Source organism: Heliangelus exortis, chromosome 1 (assembly GCF_036169615.1).
Source record: "Heliangelus exortis chromosome 1, bHelExo1.hap1, whole genome shotgun sequence".
Classification (NCBI taxonomy): domain Eukaryota; kingdom Metazoa; phylum Chordata; class Aves; order Apodiformes; family Trochilidae; genus Heliangelus; species Heliangelus exortis.
This window is the reverse complement of record NC_092422.1, coordinates 182,647,285-182,667,999: the sequence shown is the minus strand read 5'-3', so window position 1 is coordinate 182,667,999 and position 20,715 is coordinate 182,647,285. Positions and strand designations below refer to the sequence as shown.

The following is a 20,715-nucleotide window of genomic DNA, read 5'->3' as shown; positions in this document are numbered from 1 at the left end:
TTTATGTCAATCCTCAGGAAGTGGGCAGGGAATTGGTTAAATGATGGTTACACATTTCAGAAGTCTGACTGTGCAAACCACTACCCACCTCTGCAATTTATATATATAAAAGACAATGCTATTTGCTTCTGATTGCAGAAAAGTTCACTGAAATTTCTGATATGCTATTTTTTGAAATGGCATGGCCATAAACCTGCAAACTACTGGGTGATGTAGACCATCCAGTAAAAATGGCTCTTAGCTTCAAAAATAAGAGTGGATAGGAAACAGAGCCACTAGTTTGATGATGAGTACAGGGACAAAAAATGATGGGGTCTCATCAGGGGTGGGTGACACATTTCTTCTGCAAAACCTTTCCTTTAAAAGTAGAAAGAAAAGAAACTGACCTGCTGAACTGACCTGTGAATCTTCAATCATCTGTGGCCAAGGGTGAAAGAACAATATAGTCACCTTATAAAAGCAAATCTCCCGCACTGTTCAAGAAATGGTCTCCAGCACAGCTTTTGCCCAAACCCAGTTTTGTAACAAAGAGGATCCAGCACACAGCCAGATGGTAATATATATATATATATATATATATATATATACACACACACATATATATACACACACAAGATGTATAGGTCACAGAATAAGGGCCTTAAAAATCATCTGGTTCCAGCCCCCTGAATGGGCAGGGACACTTCCCACTAGACAAGGTTACCTAAACCCCCATGCAACCTGGCCCTCGACACTTCCAGGGAGGGTGTATCCAGAGCATCTCCAGACAACCTGTTCCAGTAAATAATTTCTTCCTAATACCTGATCTAATTCTACCCTCTTTCCAGCTTAAAACCCCAAGTCTCTCAGTCTGTCCTCACAGGAGAGGTTATCCAGCCCTCTCATCTTTGTGGCCCTTCTCTGGACTCACTCCAATATCTCCATGTTCTTCTTGTGTATGGGCTCTAGAACTGGACAGGGTACTGCAAGTGGGGTCTCATGAGAGTGGAGAAGAGGCAGAGAATCACCTCCCTTGACCTGCTAGCCTCACTTCTCTGGATGCAGCCCAGGACAGGGTTGGCTTTCTGGGATGCAAGCACACATTGCTGGCTTACGTTGAAATTCTCATCAACCAACACCCCCAAAAACTTTTCTTTTTGTCCATTCTCTGACCAACCTGTAATTATGCCTAGGATTGTCCCAACCCCTGTGCAGGACTTGTTGAATTTCATGCAGTTTGCATAGTTCCACCTCTCAAGCCTGCCAGGGTCCCTCTTGATAGCCTCCCTTCCCTCCAGCACATGGACCACACCACACAGCTGGGTGTTGTTAGCAAATGAGCTGAGGGTGCACTGAGTCCCACTCTCCATGTTACCAACAAAGATGTTAAGCAGTGCCAGTCCCATTACCAACCCTTGAGGAGTACCACTTGTCACTGAGCTCCATCAAGGCTTCGATCACAGCTCTTTGAGTGTGACCATTGAGCCAGTTCCACCAAGTGGCCCATCTGACAAGCCTGTGTTGCTACAATTCAGAGACGAGGATGTTGTGTGGGACAATGTCAAATGCTTTGCATAAATCCAGGTAGATGACATCAGATCTTTTCCCTTATCCACCAACCCCGTAACCCCATCAGGGAAGGGCACCAAATTTGTCAGGCATGCTATGTATATATCAAGTGTGTATGTAGATATAAATAGATAAATATAAATAAGCATGTATGGATATATAAGTAAATGTCAGTAACTGAGTTTCTCTGCCACCTTTACTAGGAACATTTTTCAGAAGTAAAAACTAAACTATAACCCAGAAACAATATTATCAGAAACTTTATTTGTTGTCATTTGTACTTTCACACAAACACTGAAATGAAGAGGAAAGCATTTCAGATTTTCAGTCTGCAGGGAAGATACAGAAATACGTAAAAGATTTGCCAGAATTCACAACCAGAGAACAAATCGATAGATGTGCTATGGAAGGAAGATTAGGTATTTGGACTTTTTTCCTGGCAAAAATTAATGAATTAGTTATTTTAAAATTACATTTTATTCTATTTGTGCAGATGTGCATTTTCTGTTGTTTCCCATTTTTGTGTTGAGTACAAACATATGGCAAAGGCTACTTTGCCTGTTAAAATGAATAAGAATTAGACTATCCTAGTTCTGGACAAAGAACTAATTCCAATTATGTTTTGAAGTGAAACAGAATCTTTCTGCTACCTTCCAGAGAAGCAAAGTCATTACCAGACTACAAAATCCTATGGACTGATGGGGGGGGGGGAGCCAATCTAAGTCCTAAGATTTGTATTTACTTGGCTATTGTAAAATCCTATGTTAACAGCTGAAGATCTATAGAAATCCATAGCTGGAAATAGATTTAGGTAGCTAGAGATATGTAATTAATATTAATTTAAAGCAAACAAACAGCAAAAATTATTTTGTTTAACCAGGTTAGAAAAATCAAAATATGCCAATTAAATGAAACACATTATGAAGAGAGCAAAACTTCTCTATTCCTTGCACACCATTCTACTTGGTCACTGCTTGTCTCTCTCCTTCATTTTATCAATGTAGCTCAGCACCTGGAGAGTCCTGCCAGCCAAACTCAGATACTCGGCTTCAGGAGGAAGCACAGCTGGTCCCGCTGCTCTGCCCGTGCCTGCCGGCTGCTGAGCCTCAGCCGCTGGCATTTCCTGCCCTCCAGCGGTGCCCGAGGTGCCGGGAGGAGGGACCCGACCCGGGCTGCGGGCAGAGGGGAGGAAGCTCCCACAGCTGCAGAGCTGCAGACTCTCACACTGGGTGGCAACATCCACCTTTTCTACTTCTGAAACAGAGCTCTCCGTCTGCGACCAACCATCACACCTGGTACTGCCGGTGATGTGCTCTCTTTTAAAGGCTTGGTGTGGCGAGTTGCCCTCAGTTGGGGCACTGTGCTTTTCATTTTCTTCCTCAGGGGCACATAAAATAGAGCTTTTCTCCTGAATACGGGTTGCTTCTTCTCCAGTCAAAATATTGCAGGGCTGGACAGGCAAGGTTCTGGTGTGAGGGATTTTGATGGTCTCTGTCCTTGCTGAGGCTGAGACTAGGTTGTCATCAGTTATCTTCAAGGACTGTTCATTTATATATTCCTTCTTTTTGGCTGTATCTTCTTCTTCAGACTGTTTGAACAGAATTGTATGTACTGTTTAGATAATTCAGTAACCAAGGACTAAGCTAATAACTAGCTAATAACTAAGTTAATGAAATAAACAGGAAGGCCAGAACTGTTTGGGGTCTTTATTAAGTCTTTCTTCAGGGAGGTGTTCCTGACCTTTGTTGAAGAGGTGGGTAAGGTGGGCCTCCACTTTCTCACAGAATTTTTGTTCTAATATTGTATCATTTTTGTATTGAAGAATGGCTGAAAACATAGAGTGTGTCAAATGCTCCTGCTTTACAGGCACAAAATGTCAGGCAACTATACATGGAGGAGGAATCCAGAAGCTTGCTTAGCATCCTCCACAGCTATGTTACTGTAATTCCACAGCAAAGACAAGACCATATCTGTTAAACTATGTAGGAAAATGTATAGCTAATCATTCCTTGTCTTCCTCACACTTGAGGTTCCCCTGTGCAAAACTAAACCATAAATAAGTTTCAAGCTACATCCACCTTTGGATGCATCCACTCAGGCATCCAGATGCCACTCAGGCATCCAGATATCATCCAAATGACCCCCTGCAAAGGCTCAGAGGGGCAGTACGCACTGTGTCAGGACTAGAGCTGAAACAGCTCTCTGTCTGCCTTGGAGAGTAACTGGGAGACTGACTGCTGAGTGATGATTCCACATCTGAGAAACAAAATTAACAAGGCAGAAAAGGGGTTATTCAACAAAAATTTCCCAAACATCCAACTCTCAAGTACAGCAGGTAGAATTAAACATTGCTGCTTCTGATACAGCATTTAGATAATGTTTAAAGACTAAAATACTAGTGAAGTCAACCTGGTTCTTGGCAATAGCCAGTTCTCCTTTCAGGACAACACATCTTAACAGAAAGTGTGAGAAAGGTCCCCCAGAACTTCAACTATGATGTTAATCTGCAACCTGTACCAGCAGCAAAACTGTGCTACCCAAAAGGAGGAAGGACTCTGCAGAGCAAGGGCAGGGGGAAAAGGCAGCAAACTCCCTGCACACCTTTGTTACCATACAAATTTCATGGGTTTATGGCCATGTTTTTCTCTTGGGGGCCCTTGGGAGGATTTCTGCTCTGAAATGCAGCCAGCACAGCTGACTCCTATAGCTACCAAGGGAGCAAAAAGGGTGTGGGACCTCCCTCCTGACTCCTCTTACTCTGTCCATATGTGAATCAAAAATACAAGCCTTTCTCAGATGTTACATCCTAGGAAGATCAAAACACTTGTCTCTGGCTTTAAAATAAACTGTTTCAGCTTCACATGTAGAGAAAAAACAAATTTTAAAAATTAATAATGTATAAATGGTACTAACCCTTCTCTGTCTTGTGAAGATTTGAACTCACTGCAGGCTTATACTCTTTCTCTTGTGCTGCTGTGAACTTTTAAAAATAACTGTTAATAGTGAGGGATCAGCACCTCAGGCTAAGTAAGTAATGTTCCTTTTTTACATTACATAAAGGAGACACTGCACTGTACCCCAAATTATTTCATGAGGCAGAAAATCCCTGGGCAACACCATACATACCTCAGTGATTTCTACAGGGAAAACATCTGAAAGATTCTTTATATGTATATTGTATATGTATAAAGCCCCTTTATAACAATGAAATGTTCTGCATATAGTGTCTGGGTACTGCCTGAAAAATCTGATCCCAAGAGTAAATGGGTAATTCACACAATGTATTTCAGGTATCAGCTTAGGTGTGAATCAAACTGTGTAAATTATGGACCTGAAAGGACTTCCTGAACCACACAACTAGAAGCTGTTTTTTCTGATTCCTTATACAAACCATAATAAAAAAGAAGCTTCCACAGAAGTTAATTTAGTGAAGCTAAATTTTGTTTCTAAATTTTTTTCTAATTTTGTTGTTGACATTCCTTCTGTACCTCAAATGAATGGTGCAAAACAATAGGCCTGTCAAAACAAAAAAAAAAAAAAAAAAAAAAAAAAGAAAAAAGTCTCTTTAAAAGTTACCTGTTCATATCCAAAAGGCTGTCTCTGTCTCCAGGCTGATTCATTCACAGATTCATCCTCACTGAGGGACACAAACAGAGTTCTCTGGTAAGTTATTTCCTTTCCTATAATTTTATTTCCTATCTATACTAAAATAATTTAGTCTAGATTTTTTTTTCTTCAATTTTTATTTTGTCTTGAGTAACCATTAAATGCTTCCCACTACTGCGATCATTGAAACTATTTCTGAACCTGAGATTTAACACAAATAACCTGTTTTTCACAAAACTCACTTCTGTTGGAATGCAAGTTGCAATGAGAGATGACAGAAGATAGTGCTGCTTTGTAAAATCTGAGGTGGTATGAATCAGAGTCTTTGATAAAACTGTCTCTTGTAAAACATGGGGCACACACATGTGCTTCCTTTAGCCCAGGGAAGACACTGATTTCCTCTGGTCAGTGGAAGGAGGCAGGGTCTTTTAGAAGGCAAATGGGAGCACCAGCTTAACTTCAAGGACTGATGACTCTCCCATGAAGCAGTCTTTCTCTGTACTTACCATGGGCAGATGAACAATGGTACCAAGCCCTTACATGCATTTTTCACATTAGTCACTATTTTCAGTGGGAAAACTTGTGTCCTCAGTAATACTGCTTAGAATTTTGCCTTCATGTCCTCTTAGCAGGATTTGTCCAGTCCAGCAAGGTCTCTGCAGTTATGACTAGTTAATAGACTGATAATTTCCATTGCACTCACCTATTTTTTCTGAAATGGTTCTGTAAGTTCTCCTTTAAGTTAATCTGATGATCGTGGTGATAACCAAATGTCTCTAAAATAAAAAAGTAAGCCTTGATTTTTAAATGCAGTAGTATAATTCTAATTTGAAAATAAATGTTTCTGCCAACTTTCAAAAATAATTTAAACCATTTGATTTAAAATTAAATAATTGCATTCTGAAGATTCATGACATGCTTTTGGTCAAGGCAGACACATTTCTGCATATGAAAACTTATGTCCTTAAAAGAAGACTAAAAATTAGAATATATGTCCTTAAAATATTGATACTTACCAATTTTTTCAAGGTTTGCAGGTTTTTCTTTGTTTTCAGAGGGTATAAAGTAGTGCTGTCCCTCATAACAGTCCTGCAGGTGAGTTTTATGATGTCCACTGGTTTGCTCATAGTTTGCACTTGAGACATCATTACTTTTAAACAAAAGCTGTTCTGGAGCTGTGAAAACACCTTCAAGGTGTCTGTCTACAGAATTGTTTGTTGCACTGATTGCACAATAAGCCTCTCTGGTATCATATTGATAATTTCTGTTGGTCATTTGATTTCCATCATTAGTATCAATGGTAAAAATGGCACCACTACTCTGGTTAACAAAAGGATTAAAATGCTCCGTGGAAGGAATATTCTGGATTGGTTTGCTCACATCTTCAAACAGTGCCAGAAAGGAACAATCACTTCCATCTTGGGGAGCTTTCAGTTCTGCAGTTTCTTTCACAACATCAAACAACAGTTCTTTTATTCCTTCACTGTTTTCTGATTCATTACTGGTCATTATCACTGGATTTTTCCTGGTAGAATTCATACAGTCCAGCCTGGGGGTGGTAGGTGAGATGGGGGCAGAAAAAAAAGAACAGTTTGCTCAGTACAGTACATAAATTAGCAAACCACAAACTGTTAACACTAAAAATTACGATACCTTGACGATAAAAATCTAAAAGACTTCAGTGCTCACACACTTGCTTTTGTAGCAAACATACATTATTTCAGCTGAGAAAGTGTCCTGTATTTTACCTAAATTTTATTTCCCCTTTATAGGAAGGTCGACTTGAAATGAGTTCTGTTTCATGATGTTTCCTAACATACCAAGACATGAAATACATTCTGAGTAGAGAACTGTGATTTATAAATTCATCCACAGTATGTCACTGCTGCTCCACCAGCTGACCAAAGAAAGCCACTTTCAAAGAAAAAAAAAAGGAAGATAGCTTCTTCTGCTCATTAAAAAATGCTTAAAATAGTTTGCTTTTTAAGACTATAATTCTCTCTTGCACTGAAAGCCAATAATATGCTCTGTGTATTTTTAATTACTGGTCTCTTTAGCAAGTGACTTCTATTTGTACTTGAGGTTAGTAATCCTAATGCAGCACAGAAGTTTCCTATTTTACTGTCAGGAGGCCTGTAAAACATTTTGCTTGCCAGTACTTCCCTACCCCATATCTAATAGTAGTGGTTTTGAAGATGCTATCATGTTAGTGTCACTAGCATGAAAACACTCGTGCTTTCACTTACTTGGCTCATAATGTAACTTTTTCACTGCTTTTTTCTAGGCTTGATCTGTTGACTGAACTTGCAGAAAATCTGAGCAAAAAAGTTGAGAGGCTTCTGAAGCACAGAGAACTGGCAAAGGACTATTCAAAAAATGCCCTTTTTAAAAAAGAAATTGAGCAATGCTATCAATGGAACTTGAAAATGGAAATGTAGGACAGCAAACTCTTACTGGAGAATGCATCTGTAATATTTTGATCAGCAAATACTTGGAACTGCATAAAGTTCCTAGAGAATGTAAATGAGAAAATAGTACTCACTACTTATGGAAATGCCCTCAGAAGAGTTTTAAAAGGCTAAGCACACTAGACTTTTCTTTTGGAGAAACCTGAATGCATCTGCCTGAGGAAGGTAAAAACATTTTATGAAGCAATTCAGAATCTCGTTCCTCACTCTGGCTAAATATGTGATACAGCTAAATAAAAGTTAATAGTAGATGAGGAAATAGGTAAGCACATTCAGAATGAAAGACATCTGGTATTTTTAGAAGACATCCCAAAAATTTAGTTAATGATCATTAACTAAATGAGGTGTTACCCCTCTCTGATGTATGCACTGGATGCACATTGATTACAATTAAAATTGTAATGTAATTAAAGTTAATGTAATTTCTACAATTACATTAAAAGATTGTACAAGTTTATGCTCTTCTCACTCAGTGAAAGGAACTCGCTTCCCAGAACTGCCAGCTCTTGAGGTATAAGAATTTATTGCTATAGCAGGTAAACACATTATAAGGATGATAAAACGAAATGGATTTGGAGAATGGTTTGAAAGAAGTTGCTGTTCATGAGCCATGAATGGGGAGAAGACTAAGGGGAGTGCCATAAGCAGAGAAGTGCAGGCCTGAGAGGCTGTGGAGACAGCAATAAAAAGATGTAGGTGAGATAAGATCACATAGGTCTTAAATGTAAAGATATTCATCAGGTCTTCACCAAGATATACAGCAAGGTGAATGTTATCCTCATTTCAGATTTTGCTGGAGAAAGCTGGGAGAAACCAGAGAGTAGAGAAGGAGAAAGGAGTTAAGACTGGGAGATGACTTGTTCCTCAAGTTATCATGTAAACCGGGAGCTTATCAGTCACTTGACTTCCAAGGCAAACAGGCTGTAGGTAATTCAGGAACAGCAAAATAGTGCCCAGCCTTTTAATGGCTCTATCCAGCCAAGGCTTGAGAGCAATAGGAACTTCCAATGAAATGGTAGATGTAAAGAATTTAAAAAGTAAAGGAAGATTAGCCCTGTAAGATCTCTAGATTTTAGGCAGGAGCTCCTGGAAAGACACTGAAATAAATGTATCTGGCCCTAAACACTCTGTGATTGAAAATATTTTTAATTGCCACATAAAAAAAGGAATATTTTCTAGATTTCATAGAATCATAGAAACATCATAGCTGGAAAGGACCTTCAAGATCATTGAGTCCAACTGTCAGCCCTATACCACCTTAACCACTAAATCATCTCCCAGATCATAGAATGTTAGGGGTTGGAAGGGACCTCCAGAGATCGCCCACTCTCACAGTAATTTCTCCTCATGTTGAGGTGGAACTTCCTGTGCTCTAGGTTATACAGGGGAGGTCTCACCACTCTCTACAACTCCCTGAAAGGAGATTGTAGCCATGTGGGGGTCGGTCTCTTCTCCCAAGTAGCTACCAGTAAGACAAGAGGGCATGGACTTAAGCTCTGCCAGGGGAGGTTTAGGTTAGGTATTAGGAAAAAATTCTTTACAGAGAGAGTGATCAGACATTGGAATGGGCTGCCCAGGGAGGTGGTAGATTCTCTGTCCCTGGAGGTTTTTAAGAAGAAACTGGATGTGGCACTCAGTGCCATGGTCTGGTAACCACAGCAGTAGAGGATCAAGAGTGGGACTTGATGATCTCAGAGGTCCTTTCCAATCTGGCTGATTCTGTGATTATACCCATTAGTCCTTGTCCTATTGCTGGGCACCACTGAAAAGAGACTGACATGCTTTTTTAAAAAAGTGTATATTCTTATATAAGTATTATTCAAATTATTCTTAAAAAAAAAAAAAAAAAATAGCTATAGCAGGATCACATGTGAAAGAAAAGGAATTCTTTGTTCCTGGAATCTGAAGGTAAACAGTATTAAGTGGAAAAGTTGCTCCATAGCTACAGCATCAAGGTCATGAGACAAGCACTTGCAACAGTGACAAGAAGTAGTGAGCTCTGGGGCAGCCACAAGCCCCGTGGCCTGTTAGTGAATCCCTGCTTCTCACCTGGGGTGGATTCAATAACACCATCGCGTGTGACATAGCAAAAAATAGATCACGGTTCTAAGTGCCTCCCTAAAATTCCCATTTTTCTGCCTTCTAGCAAATTTATATAGCTCAGTCTCTCCAATTAATTTCGATTCCTACTTGAAAACCACCAAAAATCAGTGAAACATCAAGTAGCAAAAAAGTTTCAGATTATCTTAATATTTTTGTTACTTAAATTTGGATGTTACTTCCCTTTTTAATGTGAAATCACTGCCTACCTATGCAATGGATTAAACAGTTCCTGAGGCACTGTATCAGACTTCGTGAAAATACAGTGGCTTGGAGGTTTTGTAATCCAAGGGTCTTGAGCAAAACTATTTCCTGTCTGCGAAAAGAGTAGAAGCTGTCAAACTCTAAATATTTATAACAGTAGTAGTGTTTTAAATTTTAAGGTTGGGTTTGCAAATAGTATGCATATTTTCTCACATGGTTTTTTTTGGTATTTTTTTCTTCTTTCATCTTTACAGTAGAAGCCAAGACCTCCTTAGAGCTCAACTGAATCCTGTGAAACTCATACTTTTCTTTATTTGTTTATCACTGCCAACATGCAAAATGTCCTTTTAGCACCTCATCCTCTCATTGTAGAGATAAGCTTGGTAGACTGTAACAAGATGAAGTCCCAATGAAGTTCACATAAACATAGAGAACTGCTGTCTGGAAGGGACCTCAAGAGGTATCCAGTCCAATCTGCTTAAAGCAGGACCAGCTTTGAGGTGGTCAGATTGTTCAGGATGGTTCAGCTGAAATTCCACAACCTGTTTGACCCCATCTGGTGCTTAGCTACTTCTGTGGCAATACCTTTTCCCATGCAAACAGAATTTCTACTCTTGAATCTTATGATCTTCTTGACATTTCACTGTATACATCTGGCTCTGTCCTGTCTGCAGCTGTGTTCAGACTGTGAAAGACAGCATCCCTGTTCACTCCACATCCCTGCAGCTTCCTCTTTCCCAGGCTATGAAAGCCCTTTTCACTCAGTCTCTCCACACTAATCATGCACTTCAATTCCCTAAACAATTTCTGTGGCACTTCATTCATCTTGCTAGTTTGCTGATTTCTCTCCTGTGCTGGGGGTCCCAAAACTGGGCACAGTGTTCAGATGTATTCTCACATATGCTGCTCAGAGGGAAATAAGCACCTGATTTTGACAGCTGGCTATGCTCCTTCTACTGCAACCCTCTCTGTATTTGACCTTCTGGTTGACGAGGTCCCTCTGAGTAACAGCCCTGCTACTTTAATGATCACTCTGCAAATTCAGTGTCATGCATGAACCTGCTGAGGTGCCAAGGGTACATTCTGTCTCATTGTGCAACTCTAATGAAGATGTACCAGGCTTGGTATTAATCTCTGGGGATCCCTGTCATTTCTAACCTGTTGCCAATTAGACTTCAGCCCATAGAAAACTACTTGGAGCATTACAGTAACAGGTATTTTTTTACCCATGTTTATTGCCCATTCCTCTGATTTGTAAATCCCATGGGAAAACTTGTCAAAGCCTCCCTAAAGTTGAGGTAAAGAATATCTACTGCTCTTCCTTGTCCATAGAGCTAGTCATTTCATCACAGAAGGCAATCAGGTTCAGCAGGCACAGTATGGCCTTGGTAAATCTATGCTGGCTGTTACCAGTCACCTTCTTGTTCTTCGGGTACCTTGGAGTTACCTCCAGGAGATATAGTTACATAACCCTTTCAGGGACAGAGCTGAGAAACTTTTCTGACCACTGTGCTCCTGAGGACAATCTTTCAAAGATGACATCAGCCCTGCAAGTGGTGTCATCGAACTCCTTCAATATACTTGGATGCACCCTGTCCAGTCCTATGTATTTCCTAATGTCAGGTTACTAAGGATTCCCTAACTTGATCCCTCACTTCTATTTTTGTACCACTATCCCTCAGATTCTACTGAGATTGAAGATATGCCAGAGAGCATACCTTGTCAGAGAGCCTGAAGCAAAGAATGTCTCAAGTGTCTCAGACTTTTTCATGTCCTTTGTCACTACAACTCTGTTTGTTTATCAGTTTATCAATAGACAGCATTTTCCTTGGTTACTTTTGCTAATGATATACGTATAGAAGTCCTCCTTGCTGCCCTTCTTACCCTTTTGAGTTTCAGCTCTGACCATGTTGATGCCATCCCTATAAGCTCAGGAATGTTTCTGTATTCTTCCTGGATAGCCCATCCTTCCTTCCTTCCTTCCTTCCACATTTTCTTTTTTCATTTGAGCTCAGTACCCTGATTCAGCCAAACTGAATCAAACTGAATGGGACCTACCCATTCTCTTGAATATTGAGGTGGACTGTTCATGTACTTTGAAAACATCTTTTTGGGCTCCTTTGTCCTTCAGGTCATCTTTCTGCAGGATTCTGCCACCCCATTCTCTGGGCAACCCAACATCTCTCCTTCTGAAGCCCTGAAGAACTCCTTCCTCACTTACCTCAAGACTTTCAAATACTACTGGTGATACATGCAGAATATATTTTATTATTTACATTAATAATATGTTTTCTAAAAATCAAGCGTATTACGAGACATATTTCCTACTACATTTCTAAAGATGACTTTTAAGGACCCCAAAGTTAACAAAAAGAAAAAATTAGTAATAAGCATCAGGATAAATATCTTCCAACTATTTCTTAAACTTAACTTTAGTTAAGCAGCAGGTTTTCCTCTATCCTTTTAGGACCATTGTGAATACTGTAAGAACTATGTTATTCACTGGGACACTGCATGATTACTGATCAGGTCATAGTGATCACCTGGGATCATACTATACCCAGTCATAAAATCTGTATTCATAATAAAGCTGCATTTATAACTAATATATTTCAACTTTCTTTGACCAACTGTGCAAGCCAGAAAAAAAAGAAAGCCAGCAGTAAGTGACTCTCTTCCTGCAGATGTCAGTGATACCGAGAGCTCAATGAACAAAAGCTCATCAAGTGTATTTTATTGCCATAAATATAACTGTGTATATGGAATATTAAATGCTGTCAGCCTACAAGAAATGTTAATCATTCATAATTAATTCCACCTTACTGCTAATTCTACACACCAAATAAGTGAAAGCTTTTTTAAATAACTCTGCTGAAATGAAAAAAATATCAATCTAACCTGGTTTTGCAGCTTCTCTTCATAGGTCTGTTCCCAAGTGCTACCCATGAGGTTTGTGTTGTAATTTTCTTCAGAAAATTGTGAGCAGTTAGGGGACCAAAAACCCGAAGAGGACAATGGACATGCACTAAAACTTCTTGCTATGTTGTCTTGATGTTCCATACTAGAGTCAGCATACCTTAAATCTGTTACTTGAGGTAACTAGACAAAACATAGCAAAGAGACATTTTATTTATCTAAAGCTGTTTTGATCATTGCATAAAGTTTGATCAATGCATTGCATTCTACATCTTTTACATCTGCATATGTATCACATGCAAGAGAAAGTCTTCATGTATCCTAATATCATTATTTAAAAAACCCGTAAGGTAGTAAGGGCTTATTTGAGGGAAACACTTAAGTACCTACTTAAATTGAAACATGCACACAAATTTATCCTGAGAAGGTTATAAATACATTTTTAGCCTTAGATATATTGGTACATAATCTGCTTGTTGGTTCTTAAGTAATAACATGGAAAAAAATTTACTCCACTGAGAACTTCAGCATTTTGTGATACCAACAATGCAATCTCAAGCAGATCAGAACACAAGGCAAGGAGAAATTTGAAGGCAAAAATTATGAAATGTCCTTGTATCCACAGCTACTTGAATGCAGTGCCATAAACCAGTTTAACGAGGGAAAGCAGCACAAAATACCAATGGAGTATCTTGTAATGGAGATCTTGTACATTAATTGCACAAAAATTTTGTACCACTGAACTGTACATTTGCAACAAGCTGAAAATTATTAATTGTTTTGCCCTTCTTTCAGCTTAATAAAGTGGATATATCTTAATTACTTAAATTCGATACTTTAACTTATGACAATTTTAAAATCAGTTCTTTGCAACATATAGTACTTACATTTTATTTTTTCATAAATACATTAAATCATACATTAAATACATACATCAAATCAGTTTTTTGTGTGTACACACTGCATTGCCACATGTTTTGATGAATGTAGTTAAATATGTCCATACTAGTGGAGGTTGAGGAGAAACCTACCCATTATTTTGAGCCATTATTTCTGGCCACATTGTGTGCCTTCAAAAAACAGATTTTCACAGTAAACTCAATGAGTGCATGAACTTCCCAGTTGTACCCACAGACACTTGTACTAAGTTCCTCTTAAAGACTCACTTCTATCTATGCTTCTCACATTTCATCATTTCACATTTCTGCATATTTTTTTAATTTACCCACTCTGTGCCTCAGCCTCTTCCCCATACTCTCTGTCCTTTGTGACTAGCTTAGATCACTGATATTCTTAAATATTTTGTGAAATGCCTAAAACAAGGTGATGCTTTCAATATATATGAAAAAATAACAGGAACAAATCTAAAATTTTCTATGAAAATATGACTGGCATATAACATAAGAGTATAGCCCTACAGAGGAAGACTTCACATGTTTCAGTATCCCTGAGATGTGGACACTCTTTGAAAAATCACTTAAAAAAGAGAGTTCTTGCTGCACATTTTCAGCTTTACATGAGTGAGAACAATAAACTCACTTACATTATGGCATTTTACTTTCTCTGAGAGATGCTGCCTTCTGCTGTCCAATACTTGCTGTTGTAACCTTGTAAAATAAATACAAATAACCAATGATATACAACATATCAGATCTAGAATACAAACATTCTTAGTATTATTTAGAAAATAATTTAATAACATTATTCCACACATCCTAAAAAAGCCTGATTCTTAAGTTGTGAGCAGCCAGTGTGTAAGTCAGTCAATTCATGGTGTCTGAAGTTGGATAGGAAAACAGCTAAATTAAAAATGGTTTTTTAATAGACTGGTCTGCAAGGTAAACAGTGTATGTACCTGACAAAAGTAAAGACACTTCTTTTTCTTTTGTTTTTTTGTTTGTTTTTTTTTATCTCTAAGCTTCTGTACAGTATTTTATTTAGAATACATTTATTTACTCTCTCATAGCAGGATTATCACTGGAATACCAGGAGTGATTGTGAAACAACTTTGTCTTAGAATGTTATACTTACATTTACTTAATACTACAAATATAAGACTATGATGAGATACTTTTTCTAGAACTTCATTATTGCTTAACTACTGCCTATTTTATACAAGTACCTGTTCTGGATGTCATCTAAATTTGACAAGTGTTTCATACGTGGTGGTGACATGGGGAGCTCAATGTTGTGCCTCTTACCAGGTATTTTTACATTCTCAGTGATATCAATGTGGACTGGCTTCCTCGGATTCTCTGCAATGAAAGTATTTGGAATGTCAGCACTGGGCTTGGAGAAAGTTTTGAGCTGAAAGTTTTCAGCATACAAGACTGTTGTTTTATGTTTTTTAATTAATTTAAAGCCTTTTTTTTTTTTTTTTTTTTTTTTTTTTCTTTCTTTGTTACTAGATGCAATGCAACAGCTCTGTTTTAAATGGCATTAGAGTATAAAATTATTTAAGGTCAGCTGCTGTGTGTAGACAAGCTCTGTTGACCTACTCAATCACTTTCTAATATTCCTGAGCATAGGACAACATATTCTCCACAATTTGGTTTATGAATATGTCACAGAGAGTAAGAGTTAGGACTCCTGTAATTTGTAGAGACTTTTTTAGAAGCTTAATGATGGATTTTAAGAAAGATACTCTGAGTAGAACTGGTAGAGTATTCCAAATGCCCCACAAAAGTCATGAAAAAAAGGAGTGGAATACTAGTGGACCCATTCAATGGCAAAGGGGAAAAGAAATGGATGTAGGGAAAACTTAATGTATGGGATGAGGAAGGTGCACAAGTGCACGGTTTTAAAGGTGAATCAGGGAGCAGCCAAGGTTATTCGATTTCTCTTATGTCCTGTCTTTTTATTCAACCATAATGTTTCTATTTATTTACAATACTATTTTTTAATTTTGAAAATAAAACAACACTTATTTGAGCATTAAATTATAAGTGGAGGAAAAAGAACTATAATTACTGTAGCAGCTACTGAAACTGATTCTGTTAACTGTGAAGTCAGAAGGCTGTTAGACTAAACTTACCAGTGTTGTCCTTTTTGACTGATATCTGGTTAACAACATACAGATTCAGGAGATCTAAACTGACTGCTGAACTTTTAGGAGATGATACTCCAAGAAGCTTCATTTTTGATTTAAGTTTCTTCTTTTCAAAGAATTCCTAAATGTTTTAAAAGACAATAAATTTTTGACAGAAGCTTCAACAACACATTAGCAGCGTGTATAGTTCTTCTGAAATTACCATGCAAGACTTTAGACACAATCCTTAGTAATAAAAAGGAACTAAATCCCTCCAATTCTCACACCCCTTCTATTGTTACTTAGCTTGGTTTTGCTGTGTTTAAAAAGACTGCACATCATCACATGCAAAATAAATCACTGTTCTCTTGATGTCCAAAACTTAGTGCTTAACACTCATGCCTCAAACTTGTGTATGATCATTAAAACTATTTCTTTAAAATAAAAGTCATAACAAAATTCTGCAAGGAAAAAGTCTAAAAAAAAATTTAAATTTGGGCTTTTTAGGCAGTTCATAAGCTATTATCTATAAGGACAGGAAGAGTTTATTTGACTTTCTTGACATAGAAAAAAAAAAAAAGGTAAAGAAGAAAAATCTTGAAGTCTGGGACTTTGGAAAGGCTTTTTGTTGCAATAACACAAAGAAATACAACTGACAGTTTGAATACATTAGGCAGATAATTCTGGAATTTTAAGTAAAAAATCTCTATATACAAGACTACCAATAATAATCCTAAAATCCTAGGCATCAAGCACAGCAAATGAATAAAGTACAATTTCTTTATCTTAACCCCAAGAAGGATACTAAAAACTGAAGGCTATATCAAAACACAAAATAATACTGTCTTTTCCTCTGGAATGTAATTCCTCTTGTAAGTGCAGATTACATGTAACTAATATACTCAGCATGTTCATTGGCAACTATTTTCCAGTATAAGTTATTATATCACAGTCTTCAGCTGTCTATGATGGTATAATCTGTGAAAAATATCTGTTCTTTGTAAGAAGAATATCTGCAGTAAGGTAAATTCATCCTAGGTACAAATCAACACTTAAAAATTAATATGGTTTTGAAGACCACAAAAGCATACCCATGTTCCCTCAATGTTCTAGATATTTCCTTCCCATCACCTCTAAATTACTAAATTAGTATTAACTGTGTAACAGCAGTAACAAAATTACCACTGTGTTTAGCAATTTGCTACTAAATTACTAAACACAATCCTCTCTTGGATAATTTTCTGTTTTCTCCCCTCCACTGAAGTAAATTACAGTTGCAGTGTAAATGGTGTGGCTTAGACCAATAAATCCCTGAGAAAACAGGTATTTTGAGAACTCACAGGACTCCAGGAGACTGAAAAAGCAGAGTGGGCAACAAACTACTGGTTGCTCCCACATTTCCTTAGGTAAAGGTTTTAATTTCAGAGACTGTGTCCATACTGTCAAGACTGTTTTTCCTTCTCCTGTAAGTGCCAGTGCATCTGCCCATGGCATTGGGAGGTACCAACTTCAGTGGTGGAACTTCCCAATTCTGCCTCTTTTTTCCCAGCTGCTGAAGAGAAATTTGATTTTTCTATGTTTATCACTATCCTCACTTGCTGTTTTCTTTCTCTTTCCTGTTTGTTATGTCTTCTGCTATGCCAGGGATAAATTTCACTGAATCATAGAGTAGCTTAAGTTGGAAGGGACCTTAGAGATCATCTACTCCAACCTCCTTGCCATGGTCAGGGATGCCTCTCATCAAGACAAGGTTGCTCCAAGCCTCATCCAACCTGGCCTTAAACACCTCCAGGGATGGGGCATCCACAAATTTGATTTAATTATTTCAGTTTCAGATTCAAAATACAAATAAACTGCCCTACTTCTTCAAATGCCAGAATAAAGTACTCAATGAGCCTAACATTCTATTATATACCCCAGGAAAATAGCTGTGTGTATGTGCAGTAGTCTAGCTAACCACATGGTTGTCACTACAAGGCTTAAAGCAATCTGATGTGTCAGCACACACCAACATAATATACTAACAGAAATAATTCAGTAAAACTTAAATTGGGCACATTCATTCATTCATGCCTTCTCCTACTTTCTCCTCTTCCTGCTGTTGTTCAGTGTGGTAAAACATACAACAAGACTTCTGCTTTAAAAGTTACATGCGGGCAGGCAAATATATTTCAAATATTGTGTTATAGTTTTCAGTCTCACTCCAAATGCTTTGAAATGCTAAAGCATTTAAACATTATAAAATTCAAAATGGCAAGAACTATTTACCTTCTGCTTTCTCCTTTCCTGCTTTAGTATGATTCTGCTCCTGAAAGATGGAAATAATTATTGCTTTAACAGTAAAAGTATAATCTTGAGTCATGGCCTGAATTGCTCATAAAAGCCATTGAGAATTTAGGACACAAACATGTTATACTACGTTGTTATGTTATGTTATGTTACTTTATGTTATAATGGATCAATCCATCAAATAGTAATGTCAACATCTCTCTGTTGAAGCCACTTTGAACCTAAGATAGGACCATTCAGAAGGAAAAGCTTTCAGGCATTTGACCTGTAGTGCAAAATTTAATCAATTCTTAAGGAATCTTTGTCAGTATATGCAGTTCTCCCAATTTTCTTTGTCATGCTGCAACCTAGTTACAAAACAACATTAGCAAAGAGAACAAAGGAGCCTGTCTCTAGCTTCTGGGGACTTTACAGAATATTGTGAACTCTTTAGAAAAGGTAAGAAAAAATAGATTGTTGCTATGAGCTGCTGTTGTTTGTGATATACAGGAGACAGTTATACCTTAAACTGTATTTCTCATTTGCTAAAGATAGCTAAAAGTAATTCCATAGTGCATAAAATTGAAGCTCTGGGTCACTGCTATGAGCAGTGTGAGCATGGCTGCAATCCTTGGGTCATGGCCTGAATTGCTCTAACATTAAGCCCTAACATTAGGGCTTTTTTTTGAGTTACGAAATATGGAGTATCCCCTTGGAAGTAGGTTTTTTTTTTTTACTCTGCTTATTTGGAACACCTTCTAAACATGCACATACTCCCCTTGCAGTGGGTAGAAGTGGCAGTAATGGAGAGTTTTTCTGACACCTGAATGCAAATCCCAAACTCACCTCAGAAATTCTGTCAGATAATTAGCAGAAGCAGAAAGCAAGCAGGATTACTTGCTAAGTGCAATACTCCTCCCCACTGCTTTTTCTTACAGACAGAATATTATGATAGACAGGCATTCAGAGCAAAGTTGGGATTGCAGCCCTTTTTTTTCTTTTTTTCCAAACTGAAGCTCTCCCTTCCCTCTGTTTCAGACTGGCAGCTTTCAGAAACCTTGCTTTGCTGGGGAGACTTCCAGATGGTAGGGCATTATTTTAGTTTGATTCCGCCTAGAGTCAGGATAATTATAAAGCTGTGTTTAGCAACATTACTTCCAAATGGCTTACAAAATCTGCAAGGTTTAAATTTCTAGTAGATAGGCAGATGGCACAGCACCTAAAGAAACTGAATATTGTTATTATTTTTAACATTACAACTCAGAGGTTATTGTACTATTTCAGTGTATCTAAATACCTATACATCTTTCTTCTCTAAATGGTAATCACTGTCATTTGTGAGGCCATGAGGAAAGGCCCAAGCAGGAGAGCCTCACCCAGCCCCCATCTGTGGAGAGATACGAGGCCCAAATGTGAGCCCCTCCTCACACAGTCTGGTCTGGGAGGGGAGTCCAAGGGTGTCACACACCATGGCTGTGAGGGGACACCAGGGCTGTCTCACACACCATGGCTGTGAGGGGACTGTCTCACACAATATGTCTGTGCCCAGTCTGTGGAGGCACACCCAGGCAGTCAGTCAGCAAGGAGCCATTTCTGGCAGCCTTTGAAGAGTTTCACTTACCGACTGCCACCAACCCAATTCATTTTCTGCCTCTGAGGACAGAGGGAGAGCTACCAGGTGCAGTGCTGGGGATGGAGAGGTGAGGCAACGGGCACCCCAGGGATGATTTGTCACCTCCCAACAAGGCCGCAGGGTCCTCCTGAAGGGCCTTCTCCTTCCTGGGAGCGCCAGGGCAGCTGCTCTCTGTGCCCCCAGGCTGCCCAGTGCTGGCAGAGAAGAGGGAGAGCGTGGCAGAAGGACAGACAGGAAAAGAAAGATGCAGAAAACCAAGCAGGGCAGGCTGATGGCGGGGGGGAAGTGATGCTCTGGTTACTGCCATCCTTCCTCCACCACTGTCATTCCCATACAGGTTGCTGCCAGAGCCATTGCTCTTTTGCAGGGCTCTTGCTTTCCCAAGTAAATCAAACTCACAGCTCTTGGAGTGGGTTACTCAGCTGTTGATGTTTTGTCTTTCAGGCCCACTTGTCACATCACAATAATTTTTTAGGGCAAGCAAGAAGCACCTTCCTCCACATTGTACTCTTCCTCAAGTATTTTAGAGGCAATGGGAGAATCAGCAAGCATTTTCTACTAGGAGTTGTCATTGCCCTTGGAACTGCCAATGAGTTTTTGTGTATAAATAATGACAAACCCTCAAGGAGGGAAGCAGAGCTGTGGGTGCTCCTGGGACAGCTCAGCAGCACCCGCATCTGCCCTCACTCCCTTCACTGTGACTCACTGCCATCATGTCACCAAATGAAGGCACCTGCTCACAAAAAAAGATTTAAATTTATATATTAATCTTGTCGTGTAGTGTGTCTTTATTGAGTTATCTTTAGCCTAACATTTTTCAGGTTACTAAGCATTTAATTGTCATTGGTACAAAAACGTAGAGAGTGCTCAGAGCAGGTATTAGGAGTCTAATATTAAACATGGCCCAGGGCTGGCAATTTTTTTCTAATACTTTTAATTTTGCT

The 20,715-nt window shown here is 38.7% G+C and overlaps 1 protein-coding gene across 1 annotated transcript; it reads right to left on the bottom strand.

The window, feature by feature from the left end:
* Nucleotides 1-1,792: 1,792 nt before the first annotated feature.
* REDIC1 (regulator of DNA class I crossover intermediates 1) lies at nucleotides 1,793-20,114 on the bottom strand. Its single transcript, XM_071733895.1, has 13 exons — nucleotides 19,760-20,114; nucleotides 18,139-18,178; nucleotides 15,877-16,012; nucleotides 14,965-15,097; nucleotides 14,386-14,449; nucleotides 12,825-13,025; nucleotides 9,932-10,038; nucleotides 6,171-6,703; nucleotides 5,858-5,930; nucleotides 5,125-5,185; nucleotides 4,462-4,528; nucleotides 3,722-3,804; nucleotides 1,793-3,136 (listed from the first exon to the last, which is right to left on the bottom strand). Exons 1-13 carry the CDS (start codon nucleotides 19,780-19,782, stop codon nucleotides 2,516-2,518), a joined length of 2,142 nt encoding a protein of 713 aa, XP_071589996.1. The 5' UTR covers nucleotides 19,783-20,114; the 3' UTR covers nucleotides 1,793-2,515.
* Between the last annotated feature and the right edge of the window lie 601 nt (nucleotides 20,115-20,715).

Excerpts from the sequence above, each read along its gene's own strand:
- REDIC1 (XM_071733895.1), bottom strand. The coding sequence starts at position 19,782 with ATGAATTGGGTTGGTGGCAGTCG. Across the intron at positions 5,931-6,170 it reads TGCAAACCTTGAAAAAATTG|AGACATTTGGTTATCACCAC; the intron begins GTAAGTATCAAT and ends TTTTTATTTTAG. Across the intron at positions 5,186-5,857 it reads AACCATTTCAGAAAAAATAG|TGAGGATGAATCTGTGAATG; the intron begins GTGAGTGCAATG and ends TGTGTCCCTCAG.